This window comes from Trichechus manatus, unplaced genomic scaffold (genome assembly GCF_000243295.1).
Source record: "Trichechus manatus latirostris isolate Lorelei unplaced genomic scaffold, TriManLat1.0 scaffold00093, whole genome shotgun sequence".
NCBI lineage: Eukaryota > Metazoa > Chordata > Mammalia > Sirenia > Trichechidae > Trichechus > Trichechus manatus.
Window position 1 is genome coordinate 473,617 of NW_004444029.1, and position 17,896 is coordinate 491,512.

The 17,896-nt window shown below is 42.3% G+C and overlaps 1 protein-coding gene across 1 annotated transcript in view; it reads right to left on the reverse strand.

The window, feature by feature from the left end:
* Positions 1–17,896, reverse strand: part of ZNF783 (zinc finger protein 783) — a 31,744-nt gene that overhangs the window by 13,308 nt on the left and 540 nt on the right. Inside the window, exons 2-4 of the mRNA XM_023736913.1 lie at positions 15,354–15,831; positions 15,138–15,264; positions 14,863–14,985 (exon numbers count right to left, since the gene is read on the reverse strand). Of these exons, the coding sequence (XP_023592681.1) occupies positions 14,863–14,985; positions 15,138–15,264; positions 15,354–15,831 (728 nt within the window). The remainder of the gene's footprint in view (positions 1–14,862; positions 14,986–15,137; positions 15,265–15,353; positions 15,832–17,896) is intronic.

Below are 17,896 nucleotides of genomic sequence, written 5' to 3' on the forward strand. Positions count from 1 at the left end.
CTGCCTCCCTGTGCACCCCATAGCTCAGGCTTCTGAAACCAACAGGACAGACCTCCATGGGGATCAGTTTGGGTCTGTCTGCTCCCCCTTACAGCTGGTGCTGAGGACTGCTGACCGAGGCTGCTGTGCCAAGAAGTGGTCATCTTGAGTGGAGGCTACACCCACAGCCAACACACTCTGGGGCGAGCTCTGAGAGCAACAAGGCAGATCTCCCTGGGGGTCCATTCAGAGTGTGACTACTCCTCCTCTAACCTGTAACTGTTGGCTGCTGGGCTGACACAAACTCTTACAGAAGGTTCCCTACAGTTGAGTCAGCAGGTGGGTCACCTAAATGGAGACTGCTCCCCAACTACCACAGGGCCACGGGGGCTCTGAAACCAAAAAGACAGATCTCTCAGAGGTCCTTCTGGGAGTGCCAGCACCTCCTCCTCCTGAAATGGAGAAAAATCTGCCTGTGCTTCTTCTACGCCAGCTCAGATATAAGCAGCTCTGACAGAGCAGGGAAGGAAACCTCAGGCAAAGCCTGAGGGCAACACCTAGAGTCCCTCTCTAGGTGTGGGTTTTCGACTAAAAACGCGACTGCAGAAACAGAGAAGGGACGGGAGTAATAACCAGTGAGAGGAAACTGCACCCCCTGGTGGACAGACTGATTAGTACATGATAATCCTGTCTGAGTGGCAGTGACGGCTGGTGGACAGATAAACCACAGCATGTTCTTTGGTGTGTCTGGGAGAGACTGAAAGTTGAAAAACAAGATCTGGAACTTTTGAATCCCAGTTAAACCACAGAGGGAGAAAGAGCTGTTACAGAGAGGGAAAGGAAACAGTAGGCAGAGGCCAAAGGCTCTGCCCACCTAAGAGTTTCTTGCAGAAAGTAGTACAGGCAAAACCACCAAATCTAAGAATCTCTAAGAACCCCAAACAGGATAAACCCAAAGAGATCTACACCAAAACACATAGTTAGGCTCTCAAAAATTAATGATAGAGAATCCTGAAAGCAGTGAGAGAGAAGCAGTCACATACAAAGGATCCCCAATAAGATTTTTCCTCAGAAACATTGGAGGCCAAAAGGCAATAGAGTTATATATTTAAAGTGTTGAAAGAAAAAAAAAAATGTCAACCAAGAATACTATACCCAGCAAAACTATTCTTCAAGAATAAGAGTGAAATGAAAACATTCCCAGACAAACAGAAGCTAAGACAGTTCATATCCAACAGACCAGCTCTACAAAAAATACTAATGGGAGTTCTGTAGATGGAAGGGAAAATACACTAGAAAGTAATTCAAAGCTACACATAAACAGAAAGATCCCTAACAAAGGGAAATGCATGGACAGGTATAAGGGCTAGTAATAAGGTATTCATACTTGATAATTCTAAATGTTTTGTCCTTCATGTTGTTTAATAACAAATAAATAAAAGGCAAGGAAAAAATTATGTTACAGGGCACATGAAATATAAATACGTAATTAGTGATAACAACAAAAGGGGGGGAGAGGAACGGTATATAGAATTTCTTGTATGTTACTGAAGTTAAGTTAGTACCAACTCACCCTAGAATGTTATAAATATAAGCTCTTAAATGTACTATTTATGTTAACCACTAAGAAAATATATAAAAAACATACACAAAAGGAAAGGAGAAGGGAACCAAAAAGGCTCACTACAATAAACCAATAAAACACAAAATCAAGCAGTACTAGAGGACAAAGATAAAGAAGGCTTAAAATACACATCAAAAAAAATTACAAAATGGCAGAAGTCACTTCTTACCAGTAATTACGTGAATGTAAATGGACTAAATGCTCCAATCAAAAGGCAGAAAGTAGCAGAATGGATTAAAAAACATGATCCAACCATATGCTGTTTACAAGAGACATATCTTAAACCAAGGATGCAAATAGGTGGAAAGTTAAAGGATGGAAAAAAATATTCCATGCAAATAATAACCAAAAGAGAGCTGAGGTGGCAATCTTAATATGAAACAAAGTAGACTTTAAGACAAAATCAAACAGTAGAGATAAAGATGGACATTATATAGTGATAAAAGCGTCAATTAATCAAGACGATTTAAAATCATAAATATATATGCACCCAACATAGGGACACCTAAATATATAAAGCAAACCCTGATAGAATTGAAGAGAGAAACAGATGGTAGTACAATAATAGTTGGAGACTTCAACAGACCACTTTAAATATTGGACAGAACATCTAGAAAGAAGATCAACAAGGAAACAGAGAACTTGAATGACACTATAAAGCAACTAGACTTAAAAGATATATATACAGAACACTCCACAAAAAAACAGCACAATGTATGTTCTACTCCAGTGCACATGGATCGTTCTCCATGATAGACCACATTTTAGGTCACAAAGCAAGTCTTGATAAATTTTAAAAGATTGAAATCATACAAAATATTTTCGCTGACCACAACAGAGTGAAGCTGGAAATCAATATAAAAAAAAAGTGGAAAATACACAAACATATGGAAATTAAACAACACACTATTAAACGACCAATGGGTCAAGGAAGAAATCACAAATTTCTTAGAGTCAAATGAAAATGTAAGTACAACATATCAAAACTTATGGGATGCATCAAAGGCAGGACACATAGGGAAACTTACAGCAATAAATGCCTACATAAAGAAGAAGAAAGATCTCAAATTAACAGCCTAGCTTGACAACTCCAGAAACTAAACAGAGTAACACAAACTAAGCCTAAACATACCAGAAGAAAAGACAGAACAAAGATCAGAGCAGAAATAAATAAAATTGAAAATAGAAAAACAAAAATGAGAATCAATAAAAAAGAAGTTCGTTCTCTTAAAAGATCAATAGAATTGACAAACCTTTAGCTAGATTGACAAAAGAAAAGATGCAAATAACCAAAATGAAAGAGAGGACATTACAGCTGACTCAGTAGAAATAAAGAGAATTATGATAGAATATTATGAGCAACTGTAAGGGGAACAAACTGGATAACCTAGATGAAATGGACAAATTCTTAGAAGCACATAACCTACCCAAACTGACTCAAGAGGAAACAGAAAGTCTCAACAGACCCGTAACAAGTGAAATGATCAAAAACCTCCCAACAAAAAAAGTCCTGGACCAGATGGCTTCACTGGGGAATTCTACCAAACATTTAGAGAAGAATTGACACCAATACTGTTGAAACTGTTACAAAAGATAGAGAAGGAAGGAATACTCTCTAATTCATTCTATGAAGCAAACATAAGCCTGATACCCAAACCAGACAAAGATACCATAAGAAAACTACAGGCCAATATCTCTTATGAATATAGATGCAGAAACTCTCAACAAAATACCAGCAAACAGAATCCAACAGCATATTAAAAGAGTCAAACACCCTGACCAGGTGGGATTTATTCCATAAATGCAGGGGTGGTTCAACATAAGAAAATCAACTGACGTAATACACCGCATCAATAGAACAAAGGAAAAGAACCACATGATTATCTCTATGGATGTAGGAAAAAGGATTTGATAAAATCCAATACGCTTTATTGATGAAAACCCTAAAGAAGACTAGAATAAAAGGGAAATTCCTCAATATGATTCAGGGCATATATGAAAAGCCAACAGCCAATATTACACTTAATGGAGAAGACTTATAGCTTTCCCCCTGAAATCAGAAACAAGACAAGGGTGGTGCTTGCTTTCACCACTTCTATTCAATATTGTATTAGAAGTCCCAGACAGAGCAATAAGACAAGGAAAGGAAATAAAAGTTATCTAAACTGAAAAATAAGTAAAGTTATCTCTATTTGTGGATGATATAATCCTATATATAGAAAATCCCAAAGAGTCCACAATAAAACATCTAGAGCTAATCAAGGAATTTAGCACAGTTGCAGGGTGCAAGATCAACAAACAAAAATCAGCTGGGTTTCTATACACCAGCAATGAGAAACTGAAAGGAAAATTATGGAAACAATTTCATTTACACAGCATCTAAGAGAATAAAATATCTAGGAATAAATCTATCCAGGGACGTGAAGGACTTACACAATGAAAACTATAAAACACTGCTGTAAGAGATTAAAAAAGATTTCGATAAATGGAAAGATTTTCCATATTTACAGATTGGAAGACTTAATACAGTTAAGATGTCAATACTACCCAAAGTGACCTACAGATTCAATGCAATTCCAATCAAAATTCCAACAGCCTTCTTTACAGAAAATTCAATCCTCAACTTTATATGGAATGACAAGAGGCCCAAATAGCTAAAACAATGTTGAAAGAGAAGAACAAAGTAGGGGGACTCACACTTTCTGATATTAAAACATACTATGTTGCTGTTTTGCTTGGTGCCCTCGAGTCGGTTCTGACTCAGCGATGCTATGTACAACAGAAAGAAACGCTGCCCAGTCCTGCACCAACCTCACAATCATTGTTATACTTGAACCCATTGTTGCAGCCACTGTGTCAATCCATTTCGTTGAGGATTTTCCTCTTTTTCACTGACTCTCTACTCTACCAAGCATGATGTCCTTCTCCAAGGACTGGTCCCTCCTGAGAATATGTCCAAAGTACGTGAGATGAAGTTTTGACATCCTTGCTTCTAAGGAGCATTCTGGCTGTACTTCTTCCAAGACAGATTTGTTCGTTCTTTTGGCAGTCAATGGTATATTCAATATTTTTCACCCATGCCATAATTCAAAGGCATCAATTCTTCTTTGGTCTTCCTTATTCACCGTCCAGCTTTCACCTGCCTATGAAGTGACTGAAAATATCATGGCTTGGGTCAGGCGCACCTTATTCCTCAAAGTGATATCTTAGCTTTTCAACACTTTAAAGAGGTCTTTTGCAGCAGATTTGCCCAATGCAATACGTCCTTTGATTTCTTGACTGATGTTCCCATGAGCACTGATTGTATTTCGAAGTAAAATGAAATTCTTGACAACTTCAATATTTTCTCCATTTATCGTGATGTTGCTTATTGGTCCAATTGTAAGGATTTCTGTTTTCTTTATGTTGAGGTGCAATCCATACTGAAGGGTATGGTCTTTGATCTTCATTAGTAAGTGCTTCAAGTCCTCTTCACTCTCTGCAAGCAAGGTTGTGTCATCTGCATATTGCAGGTTGTTAATGAGCCGTCCTTCAATCCTGATGCCCCATTCTTCTTCATATAGTCCAGCTTCTCACATAATTTGCTCAGCATACAGATTGAATAAGTATGGTGAAAAAATACAACCCTGAAACACAACTTTCCTGACTTTAAACCACGCAGTATTGCCTTGTTCTGTTCAAACGAATGCCTCTTGGTCTACGTACAGGTTTCTCATGAGCACAATTAAGTTTCTAGAATTACAATGTTATCCATAATCTATCATGATCCACACAGTCGAAAGCCTTTTGCATTGTCAATAAAACACAGGTAAACATCCTCCTGGTGTTCTCTGCTTTCAGCCATGATCCATCTGATATTAGCAGTGATATTTCGTTCCATGTCCTCTTCCGAATCTGGCCTGAATTTCTGGCAGTTCCCTGTCGATTTACCGCTGCAACCGCTTTTATTGATCTTCAGCAAAATTTTACTTGGGTGTGATATTAATGATATTGTTTGATAATTTCCACATTCTGTTGGATCACCTTCTTTGGAATGGGCACAAATATGGATCTCTTCTAGTTGCTTAACCAGGTAGCTGTCCTCCAAATTTCTTGACATAGATGAGTGAGCACTTCCAGTGCTGCATCTGTTTGCCGAAACATCTCAACTGGCATTCCATCAATTCCTGCAGCCTTGTTTTTCACCAGAGCCTTCAGTGAAGCTTGCACTTCTTCCTTCAGTACCACTAGTTCTTAATCACATGCTACCTCCTGAAATGGTTGAACGTCAACCAGTTCTGTTTGGTACAGTGATTCTGTGTATTCCTTCCATCTTCTTTTGATGCTCCCTGCGTTGTTCAATATTTTTCCCATTGTTGTTTTTGTTATGCGCCATCAAGTCAGTTCCAACTCATAGCCACCCTACGGACAACAAAATGAAACACTGCTGGGCCTGTGCCATCCTCATGGGCATTGTTATGCTTGAGTCCACTGTTGCAGCCACTGTGTCAATCCATCTCATTGAAGGTCTTACTCTTTTTTGCTGACCCTCTACTTTACCAAGCATGATGTCCTTCTCCAGGGACTGGTCCCTCCTGATAACATGTCTAAAGTACGTGAGGTGAAGTCTCGCCATACTCGCTTCCTAGGAGCATTCTGGCTGTACTGCTTCCAAGACAGATTCGTTCGTTCTTTCACCAACACCATAATTAAAACGCTTCAATTCCTCTTCAGTCTTCCTTATTCATTGCCCAGCTTTAGCATGCATATGAGGCAACTGAAAACACCATGGCTTGGGTCATGTGCACCTTCGTCCTTAAAGTGACATCTTTTCTCTTAACACTTTAAAGAGGTCTTTTGTAGCAGATTTGCCCTGTAGAATTCTTCAACATTGCAACTTGAGGCTTGAATTTTTTCTTCAGTTCTTTCAGCTTGAGAAATGCTGAGCGTGTTCTTCCCTTTTGGTTTTCTAACTCCAGGTCTTTGCACATTTCATTATAATACTTTACTTTGTCTTCTCAAGCCACCCTTTGAAATCTTCCATCCGACTCTTTTACTTCATCATTTCTGCCTTTTGCTTTAGCTACTTTACATTCAAGAGCAAGTTTTAGAGTCTCTTCTAACATCCATTTTGGTCTTTTCTTTCTTTCCTGTCTTTTTAATGATCTCTTGCTTTCTTCATGTATGATGTCCTTGATGTCATTCCACAACTTGTCTGATCTTTGGTCATTAGTGTTCAAAACATCAAATCTATTCTTGAGAAGATCTCTAAATTCAGGTGGGATATACTCAAGGTAGTACTTTGGCCCTCGTGGACTTGTTCTAATTTTCTTCAGTTTCAACTTGAACTTGCATATGAGCAACTGATGGTCTGTTCCGCAGTCGGCTCCTGGCTTTGTTCTGACTGATGATATTGAGCTTTTCCATAGTCTCCTTCCACAGATGTAGTTGATTTGATTCCTGTGCATTCCATCCAGCGAGGCCCACGTGTACAGTCACTGTGTATGTTGTTCAATAAAGGTATTTGCAATGAAGAAGTTGTTGGTCTTACACATTCTATCATGGGATCTCCAGCATCGTTTCTATCACCAAAGCCATATCTTCTAACTACCAATCCTTTTTCTTTGTTTCAAACTTTTGCATTCCAATAACTAGTAATTATCAGTGCCTCTTGAATGCATGTTTGATCAATTTCAGATTGCAGAAATTGGTAAAAATCTTCAATTTCCTCATCTTTGGCCTTGGTGGTTGGTGTGTAAATCTGAAAATAGTCATATTAACTGGTCTTCCTTGTAGGCATATGGATATTATCCTATCACTGACAGCGCTGTACTTCAGGATAGATCTTGAAATGTTCTTTTTGATGATGAATGCGACACCATTCTTCTTCAATTTGTCATTCCCAGCATAGCAGATCATATGATTATCCGATTCAAAATGGCCAATACCAGTCCATTTCAGCTCACTAATGCCTAGGATATCAATGTTTATGCATTCTGTTTCATTTTTGATGACTTCCAATTTTCTTAGTTTCATACTTCATAATTCCAAGTTCCAATTAATAATGGATGTTTGCAGCTGCTTCTTTTCATTTTGAGTCATGCCACTTCATCAGATGAAGGTCCTGAAAGCTTGACTCCATCCACATCATTAAGGTCAACTCTACTTTGAGGAGGCAGCTCTTCCCCAGTTGTATTTTGAATGCCTTCTAACCTGAGGGGCTCATCTTCTGGCACTATACCAGACAATGTTCTGCTGCTATTCATAAGATTTTCACTGGCTAATTCTTTTCAGAAGTAGATCGTCAGTTCCTTCTTCCTAGTCTGTCTTAGTTTAGAAGCTCAGCTGATACCTGTTCACCATGGGTGACCCTGCTGGTATTTAAAATACTGGTGGCATAGCTTCCAGTATCACAGCAACACGCAAGCCACCACAGTAGGACCAACTGACAGACACGTGTTGGAAACATACTATACAGCTACAGCAATCCAAATAGCCTGGTACTGATATAACAATAAAGATATAGACCAATAGAATAGAGAGTCCAGAAATAAGCTCACACATGTATGGACAACTGATTTTTGACAAGGGTGCTAAGTCCATTAGATGGGGAAAGAAGAGTTTCTTCAATAAATGGTGCTGAGAAAATTGGATTTCCAAATGCAGAAAAATGGAACACGATCCATGTCTCACACTGTCATGGATTGAATTGTGTCCCCCAAAATTATCTGTCAACTTGGCTGGGTCATGATTCCCAGACTGTATAATTGTGTACCATTTTGTAATCTGATGTGATTTGCTTATGTGTTGTAAACTCTATCACTATGATGTAATAAGATGAATTAGCAGCAGTTATACTGATGAGGTCTACAAGATTAGATAGTGTCTTAAGCCAATTTCTTTTGAGATATAAAAGAGAGAAGTGAGCAGAGACACACTGGAGCCTCAAGAAACCACCAAGAAAGCAGTGCCGGGAGCAGAGAGCGTGCTTTGGACCTGAGGTTCCTGCACAGAGAAGCTCCCAGACCAAGAGAAGATTGATGACATGGAGAAAGGTTTCCCCTGGAGCTGATGCCCTGAATTTGGACTTGTAGCCTACTGGACTGTGAGAGAATAAACTTCTCTTTGTTAAAGCCATCCACTTGTGGTATTTCTGTTATAGCAGCACTAGATGACTAAGACACACACCATACACAAAAATAAATTCAAAATGGATTAAGGACCTAAATGTGCAAAATAAAACCATAAAATTCTTAGAAGAACAAGCAGGGGCAATGCTGTCAGGCCTAGCTTTCAACAAAGGATTATCTAATATAATAACAAAAGCACAAGCAGCAAAAGACAAAATAAATAAATGGGACTTCCTAAAAATTAAAAACTTTGTTCATCAAAAGACTTTACCAAAAAAGTGAAAAGATGAGCTATCGCCTGGGAGAATATCTTCAGAAACCACATATCCAACAAGAATCTAATAACCAAAATACATATAAAACTTTGACAATTTAACAACAAAAAGACAAATAACCCAATTATAAAACGGGCAAAGGACTTGAATAGACATTTCACCAAAGAAAAATGGCCACCAAACACATGAAAAGATGCTCAGCATCATTAGTCATCCAAACCAAAAACCAAACCCGTTGCCATCGAGTCAATTCCAACTCATAGCGACCCCATAGAACAGAGGAGAACTGCCCCATAGGGTTTCCAAGGAGCACCTGGTGGATTCAAACTGCTGACCTTTTGGTTAGCAGACACAGCTCTTAACCACTATGCCAACAGGATTTCCAAAAGCCAAATCCATTGCCATCGAGTTGATTCTGACTCATAGCGACCCTACAGGAGAGAGCAGAACTGCCCCGAAGGGATTCCAAGGAGTAGCTGGTGGATTTGAACTGCCGACTTTTTGGTTAGCAGCCGAGCTTCTTAACCACTGTGGCACCAGGGCTCCATCCCATTAGTCATCAAAGAGATGCAAATCAAAACCACAACGAGATACTATTTCACTCCTACTAGGATGGCTAAGACAAAAAAAAGAAAATAATGAATATTGGCCAGGATGTGGAGAAATCGGAATCCTTATTCATTGCTGGTGGGAATGCAAAATGGGACAGCCATTGTGGAAAACAGTGAGGCAGTTCCTCCAAAAAACTAAAAATAGAACTACCATATAACCAGCAATTCCATTTCTAGGTATTGACTCAAAAGACTTGAAAGCAGACTCAGAGATTTGTATATAAATGTTCATTGCAGCGCTATTCACAACAGCCAAAAGGTGGAAACAACCTAAATGCCCATCAGCAAATGAATGGATAAACAAAATGTGGCACATATATGCAACAGAATCCTACTCAGCTAGTAGAAGAAATGAAGTCTTGATACATGCTACAGTATGGATGAAGCTTGAAGAGATTATGTTGAGTGAAACAAGTCAATCACTAAAGGACAAATATTGTATAACCTTACTTACATAAAAAGACAAGAAAAGGCAAATGTACAGAGACCACAGTTTATTAGTGGTTACCAGGGGTGGGAGGGAAGGGAAAGAGGGGGGTTAACAGTGACAGAAAAATTGCACTGGTTAAGTGTAGAGTTGCATAGCTGATTATTGTAATTGCTGTCAACAAGTTGTACACTTCTAAAAAGTTGAGCTGGCAAAAGTTGTGTGATAGATATATTTACAACAATGACAAAAAAAACAAACAAACAAACCAAGAGTAGCTGCTGAGCCTGCTTATGTACAACCAAACACCTCACTGGATTTGGTTCCTTGGTTTGGAGGTTTAGGGTCATAGCTTCATGGGACGTCCCAGTTAACTGGCCTAGTAACTTGTTTAGTGCTTCTGTTCTTCCTCCTAGCTCGTTGCATAGTGCCTGGGCTCTTAAAAGTTTGCAAGCAGCCATCCAAGGCACAAGCGGTCCCTATTCACCTGGAGCAAAAGAGGAAGAAGGAGAGTTGGGAATAGGAGGAGGATATGAAATGTGTGGCTAATGGCCTCCATGAACAACTGCTTCCTTTGCCATGATACCAGAAAAACTGGATGGTGCCCAGCCTACGATTACTGAACATTTTGATCAAAGATTCCATAGGAGAATCCTGATCAAAAGGAGGAAAATGCAGAACAGAATTTCAAATTCTCATGGACTCTAGGCTTTCTGGAGTCATGAAGGATGGATGACCCCTGAAACTATTGCCCTGAGATAATCTTTAAACCTTAAACCAAAAATATCCCCCTGAAGTCATCTTAAAAACCTAACAAGAGTTTAATTCGTAAAAAAAAGTTCTGCCTTGAGCATTGTGCTCTTTTAAGAACTATCTATATGGGATGAAAGTGACAACAGCATCTTGAAAGATTAGATAGGAACCTTAGGGGGCAGTGAGTTTATGTTAATGAGGACAGAACAACTCAGAAAAGGAAGCTGGGCATGGCTGTACAATTCGAAGAATGTAATCAATGTCCCTAAATGGTACATGTAGACACTGTTGAACTGATGTATGTTTTGCTGGGTATATCTCAACCGTAACAAAAAAATAAATAAAATTTGGAAAAATAAAAATAATGAACCTGGATCTGTACCTCAGACCACATACAAAAATTAACTCAAAAATGCATTAAGGACCTAAATATAAGAACTAAAACCATAAAATTCATAGAAGAAAACATAGGGGTAATGCTTCAGGATCCAGTTTTTGACAATGGTTCTTAGATATGGCACCAAAAGCATGAGCAATAAAAGACAAAAGACATAAACTAGACTTCATCAAAATTTAAAACTTTTGTGCATCAAAGGACTGTCAACAAAGTGAAGAGACAACCTATTTGGGAGAAAACATTTAGGAACCAAACATAGGATAAGGGTTTAATATTTAGATTATATAAAGAACTCCTACAACTTAGCAACACAAAGACAACATAATTTTTAAAAAAAACAGACAAAGGACTTGAAAAGACATTTCTCCAAAGAAGAAATACAAATGGCCAATAAGCACAGGCAAAGATGTTCCTTAGTCATCAGGGAAGTGCAAATCCAAACCGCAATGAGATACCACTTCACCCCTACTAGGATTGCTATGATCAGAAGAATGGAAAGAGCAGGTATTGGCAAGGATGTGGAGAAACGGGAACCCTTATCCATTGCTGATGGGATTGTAAAATGGTGCAGCCACTTGGAAAACAGTTTGGTCGTTCCTCAAAAAGTTAAACATAGAATTGCCATAAAAACCCACTGCCATCGAGTCAATTCTGACTCATAAGGACCCTACAGGAGAGAGAACTACCCCACAGGGTTTCCAAGGAGCAGCTGGTGGATTTGAACTGCTGACCTTTTGGTTAGCAGCCAAACACTTAACCACTGTACCATATGACCCAGAAATTCCACTCCTAGGTATATACCCAAAAGAATTGAAAGCAGGAACACAAACAAATACTTGTACACCAGTGTTCACAGCAGGACTATTCATAATAGCCAAAAGGCAAAAACCACCTAAATGTCCATCAACAGATGAATGGAGAAACAAAATGTGATATATACATCCAATGGAATATCTGGGGTTTAGAATTTTAACTCTACCTCAAAAATTTGTTTTTTACCCTTGGTTCCTGAGAGATAATCTCTAGAACCTTGGCATTTTGATAAGGACCCCAGACTTGACAGGTTATGCTGGTGAGGTGACTCTGGGGTGGGGGCTGACCAGAGAAACCCACCTCATGACGACCACCTCATGATGATCACCTTATACGACATGGAAAAATCCTAATAAAAGCTGTAGATACTGAATATCCGTTAGCTTCCTGGTTGGTGAAAGACGTATGCTCTCGGGAGGGTGACGCGAAAGCTTTGGGTGGGAACCCTTCCAGACCTTGTCCTAGGCATCTCTTCATTTATATCCTTTTTGGGGTAATAAAACTGTAATCATAAGTATAGCGTGGAGCACACTTTCAGTGAGTTTTGTGAATCATCCCAGTGAATTATGGACCCTGAGGGAGTAGCGGAAGCCAGCAGGTCAGAATTGAGAAGAGTCACCAGACCTGAGCTCGTGGCCGACATGTGAAGTCTCGGGCTTACCTGGCAGACTGGAGGACCATGTCCTTAACCGTGTGAGCTCTGACCTCACTCTGAGTGGTTACGGTCAGAGGAAGAAGTGCCACACGTGCAGCTGGTGTCAAAACAGAGAAGTGAAGGTGGAGATTTTGTATTTATCCTCAGTTGATGTCAGAAAAAGTGTATCTGATTGAGCCACACACAATATGACTTGGCCGTAAAGAGAAACGAAGGTCTAATTAATATGACTTGGCCGTAAAGAGAAATGAAGGTCTAATACGCGCTACAACGTGGATGAACCTTAACAACATGATGCTGGGTGAAAAGAGTGAGATGCGAAAGGACAAATCTTGGGATTCCACGTCTACGGCGCATCTAGAATAGGGACACATACAGAGACCAAAGGATGTCAGCACTTAGCAGGGGAGGGCGCAGCACTGGGGAGTTACTGCTTCAGGAGCGCTGCATTTCTGTGAAGGATGAAAACATTTGGAAACTGGTGAAGGTAGCACAACATGGTGAGTGTAATTAATGCCACTGAATTCTGCACTTAACAATGGTTAAAATGGCAAATGTTTTGTTATATATATTTTACCCCATTAATATTTTCTAAAAAAAATTTTTTTAATGATCTATAGGTCAACTTGAAGGGACTCCTACTAGCTAAAGGCATGAAAAGCAATGGCTGCAAGGACTGGCACATAATATACTCAACAATCTGTGAGCTTAATGATACTCAAAAAACAAAAAAAAAAATTCCAAGTCACCGGTCACCCTTGTTGGCTGTTAAGGCGCCAACTCACCATTCTGAAAACAGTAAAAGGAAAGAATTAGGTACCTATCCTGTCCTTTCTGTACAGACTGTATTTCAGCGTAACAAAAGAGTTATCAGGGAAATTATTCCTTATAAAAGAACTCCAGCTAGTGAGCACAGAAGTAATGAGAGAATCTCATCATTCTGCAACCTTTAATAATGAATCTAGGCAACAACCTTTAAGGGCTATTAAAATCACGAAGTGAAAAGCTGGTGGGAACTTTTAATAGGAGGATAAGGCTAGTAACACCTGAGCCCACCAAGCAGTCCTAGAATCAGAAAAGAAAGACAACCAGACCTTCTGTGCCCCCTGCTGTGATCGAGCAGGGAGTATACAGCGCTACCTCTGAAGCAGTCGGCCAAAAAAATGAATCTAAATAAGCCTCTAGATCTACCCGCCAGTCTACAGGAAATAGAAGAACATGGTAAATGACACCAAATCCAGAATGTGGGACATGATGGCATGAAAAAAGACATTACAAATTTCAATAAATAAATGACATTAAAAAGGGGGTGGAGGGTCCGTTCACAGACGAATGGATAAACAAAAGTGGTCTATGCGTAAAATGGAACCTTATGCAGCCATGAGGAGAAATGAAGCTCTGATACGTGTTACAACACGGATGAACCTTGAAAAGATGAAGCTGTGTGAAAGGTGCCAGATACAAAGGGACAAATATCGTGATTCCATTCACATGAAATACACGGTATAAGCAAATCCATAGACAAAAGGGGTGGATACAGGTGACGAAAATGATCTAAGATTGTGGTGACTGTTGCACACATCTGTGAATATACTGAAAAATACTGAACTATACACTTTAAATGGGTTAACTGTATGGTAGGTGAATTATATCTCAATAAAGCTGTTAAAAAGGAACAGGCTTCTGTAAAGAGACTTAAGAGACATAAACCAACTATAATGTGAACATTGGTTTGTTAGAATTAGGATCCACAAAGAAAACATTTTTGAGATATGGACTAGATGTGAGATGACAGTCTGTTGGGTGTGATAATTGTATTGTGGTTATGTTTTCAAAAAAGAAAAAATGGATGAAGCAAGTGTGGCAAAATCTTGACCACTGTCCAGTCTGATGATGCCCATTTGGAAGCTCAGTTGCTATTCTCTCTACTTTCACGTATTTTCTACTTTCACCATCTCACTAATCCTCAACAACCATGAGAGGTGAGTGTCACAACCCCCACGCAGATAGAGAAACCAAACTATAAGGCAAAGCCCCGTGCCCACCCTGACTGGGATGGCCTTGGTCAGGGTAAGCACCACTGTGGGTTAGGGGCCAGTGCTCCCTTCCTGACCTGCCAGGGCTGTCAGAGGGGCTTCATGGAACATCTGGAAGCCCAGGTGGGCCAGGGCCACTGCTCAGTGTGCTCCTGAACTCTCCCCACCTGCTCCCATACTCACCAGATCCCAGCTTCCTTGGGTGAACCATCTCCTTCTGCTTCTCTTGGCCCCATTGGCCATCACAACAAGGCTCCTCTCCCCTCTCTATCTGGGTGAGGATGTCAGGCTTGGAGATGGCATAGTCTGTGTACAGAAGGGGAAGAATCTAGATCAGGACCAGGCCCAGCTGCCCAAATTGATGCAGAGAAGCCCCCAAGTAACAGAAGCCAGAGCAAAGCAGAGAACGCAGAGGCCAAGCTGTGGAAAGAGGCCCCAGTCCCATGACCCAGCCTCACCCAGGGAGACCAGTGTCTCGTAGTTGCCCCTCATCACATGCTTGTAGAGTTCCTTCTGCCACTCGTCCAGCTGTCCCCACTCCGGCTCAGAGAAATACACGGCCACATCATCAAAAGTCACAGGCACCTGGAACCACAAGTGCCACACGTGCTCACATACACACTTACGGGCTCGGCCGCTCTGGCTCCCCCACCCTAGGATGCCCACGAGCTGACCTTGGGCACCTCGCCCTTGCTCCCCGGGGGCAGCCGCAGGACCCAGAAGTTCCTGTTGCGAAGCAGGTTCTCCATGTTCTCCAGCCGCTGCTGCAGCAGCCCATACTCCTGCAGCAGCGTCCCCAGCACGGCCCACTTGCCCTCCAGCTGGTTCCCAAACTCCAAGGTGGTCTTCTTACAGTCGGCTAGCTTCTTCTCGGCCGTCCCTGTGCGCCCCTCCAGAGTCAGCAAGCGGGCCAGGCAGGAGTCCACCTTCTTCTCCAAGGCCTGGATGGCGGCCACCACAGTCCAGAGTGTGATCTCAGTGGAGTACAGGTAGGAGCTCTTCTCCGCAGCCGGCTGGGGCAGTGAAGGTGTCGAGAGCCTTTGGCCCTCTGTCTGCCTGTCCCTCTCTGGAGCCTGTTCACAAGAAAAGAGAGAAGTGATTGCAACTATACAATCAAAATGTCCCCCTTCAAAAGGAACCTCAGAAGGGCATCAGGGGTCCTGAGGAACAGTCAGGTGGGGGTGGGGAGGCAGGAGAGGCCAGGCACCAGCCTGGAGCCCAGCCTCGGTAAGAGGAGATACCAGCTGGACCAAGGGGTCAGCAAGTGGGAAAGAGGAGGAAACACATGATCCAAGAGAAGAAGTATGTTGTCTGAAACAAGGGCCTTCCCCTCTTTGTTCTCAGTCTTCTGAGCATGAGGGGACAGGGCTGACCAGGGAGGCCTTGGAGCACAGCCTGGTGCAATATGCAGTTCTGCTCCTCACCAGCTGGCTGGTTTTGCCGAGGTGTTTGTTTTTTCACATCTTTCACCTTCACTCCCACACCTAGAAAACAAAGACAGTAATAATTGTGCCTATACTGCAGGGAGGGGGACATTGGTGGTCCCGTGGTAGAATTCTCACCTTCCATGCAGGAGACCCAGGTTCGATTCCTGGCCAAGGCACCTCATGCACAGCCACCATCCATCAGAGGAGGCTTGTGTGTTGCTATAATGCTGAACAGGTTTCAGTGGAGTTTCCAGACTGAGATGGACTAGGAAGAAAAGCCTGCCATCTACGTCCAGAATCAGCCAATGAAAGCCCTACCGATCACAGTGGTCTCTGCAACCAGTCGTGGAGATGGTGCAGGACTGGGCAGCCTTTCGTTCTGTTGTGACTGGGGTCACCATGAGTCGGGGGCCAACTTGACACAGCTAACAGCACATAGCAGGGTGGTAAGAATTAAGTGAGGTGATCCTTCAAAGGTACCAACAATCCAGCTGGTGGTAGACCTCAGTAACTGAGTGCTGTGGTTGACACAGCTACAGCGGTGATGGTGGTGGTGTTGACGACGAGATGGCTCTAGCTCAGGGACGCTGTAGGGAACAGCTGAGTTGGCCTTTTTTCCTCCACCGCTTTCATTCCAGGGTCCCCAGTGCCTGGGAACAGAGGCAATCCAAACTTCTCATCATACCTTATCCCCCTCCTTATTACACTCCAGCACATGGCCTCCTAGGTAGTCCCGGGAGGCAGCCAGCTCTGCCCCCTCTGCCTGCACTCGCCTGCCAATCCTGCATGCCTGGCTCCTCTCAGCCTCCCCAACCCGCACATCCCAAGCAGGCCCTGTCAGCTCCTGTGGCGAGCGTCCCAGCACTGATCCGCTGCAATGACTCTGTCTGTTTGCTGCTTCTGTGGTTTGTATCCCCGGCAGGGTCTGTTATTGCCTGGTGTGCTCCCAGCTTCTAAAGGAGGGCCTTCCCACCGCAGAGGCTAAGTATTTTTCCCACAAATGAACGACTGAACAGCTGAACAACAGTTCACTCAGAGCCGTTCGTGAACACCGATCACAGAAAAGGTACGACTGGGATGCAGAAAACGTTGGAGGTGGTTCTCACTCTCTAGGAGAAAAGTCCTGCATGCAAACAGACCTCATGAAGAACAGGCCACAAGACGGGCTCACGGAGTGGAGGGCAAGCTTGTCTTGTCTGGGGAGTCTCCAGGACCCGGGTCAAAGGTGCAGAGTGTGCAAGACGTCAGGAGGGGCTGCAAATGGGCCCATGGGACGGCCAGGGCAAGACCCCACCCCTCCGCTCCTTGCGCTCCAGACCCAGGAAGTATGCACCAAATTTACTGCTTTAAAGGGAAGAAGGTTCCCCTTAAAGAGCGTCCGGAAAAATCAGGCTTTCAACAACTTCTTAGAGATGTATTCATCATGGTAGACTCCGCTTGACCCTTGACAAGTGCTATCCCAGTGTGTCAAAGACAGGCAAAGGGTTCTTTGCCCCGAACTCGACATTCTGCGCACTATCAAGCCTATGATGTTGTAAAATCTGCTAACCTGGTTATTTGCTAAAATCCACCTACAATCCCATTTGTAGACCGTATTCATTCATCCTTACTTTGGGTAAAAGTCAAGTGTTTTATAAGGGGTCTCTGCCGGCCAGGCATGGTGACCCTGGGCAGGTCCCTTCCGCGGGCGCGCCGCTGTCACGTGGGTGGCGACCCCCCGCCCGCCCCGGTGCCCTGGCCCGTCCTCGCGTGGCAGTGGCCGCCCGGGCTGTCATGAGGCCGGCTGCAGG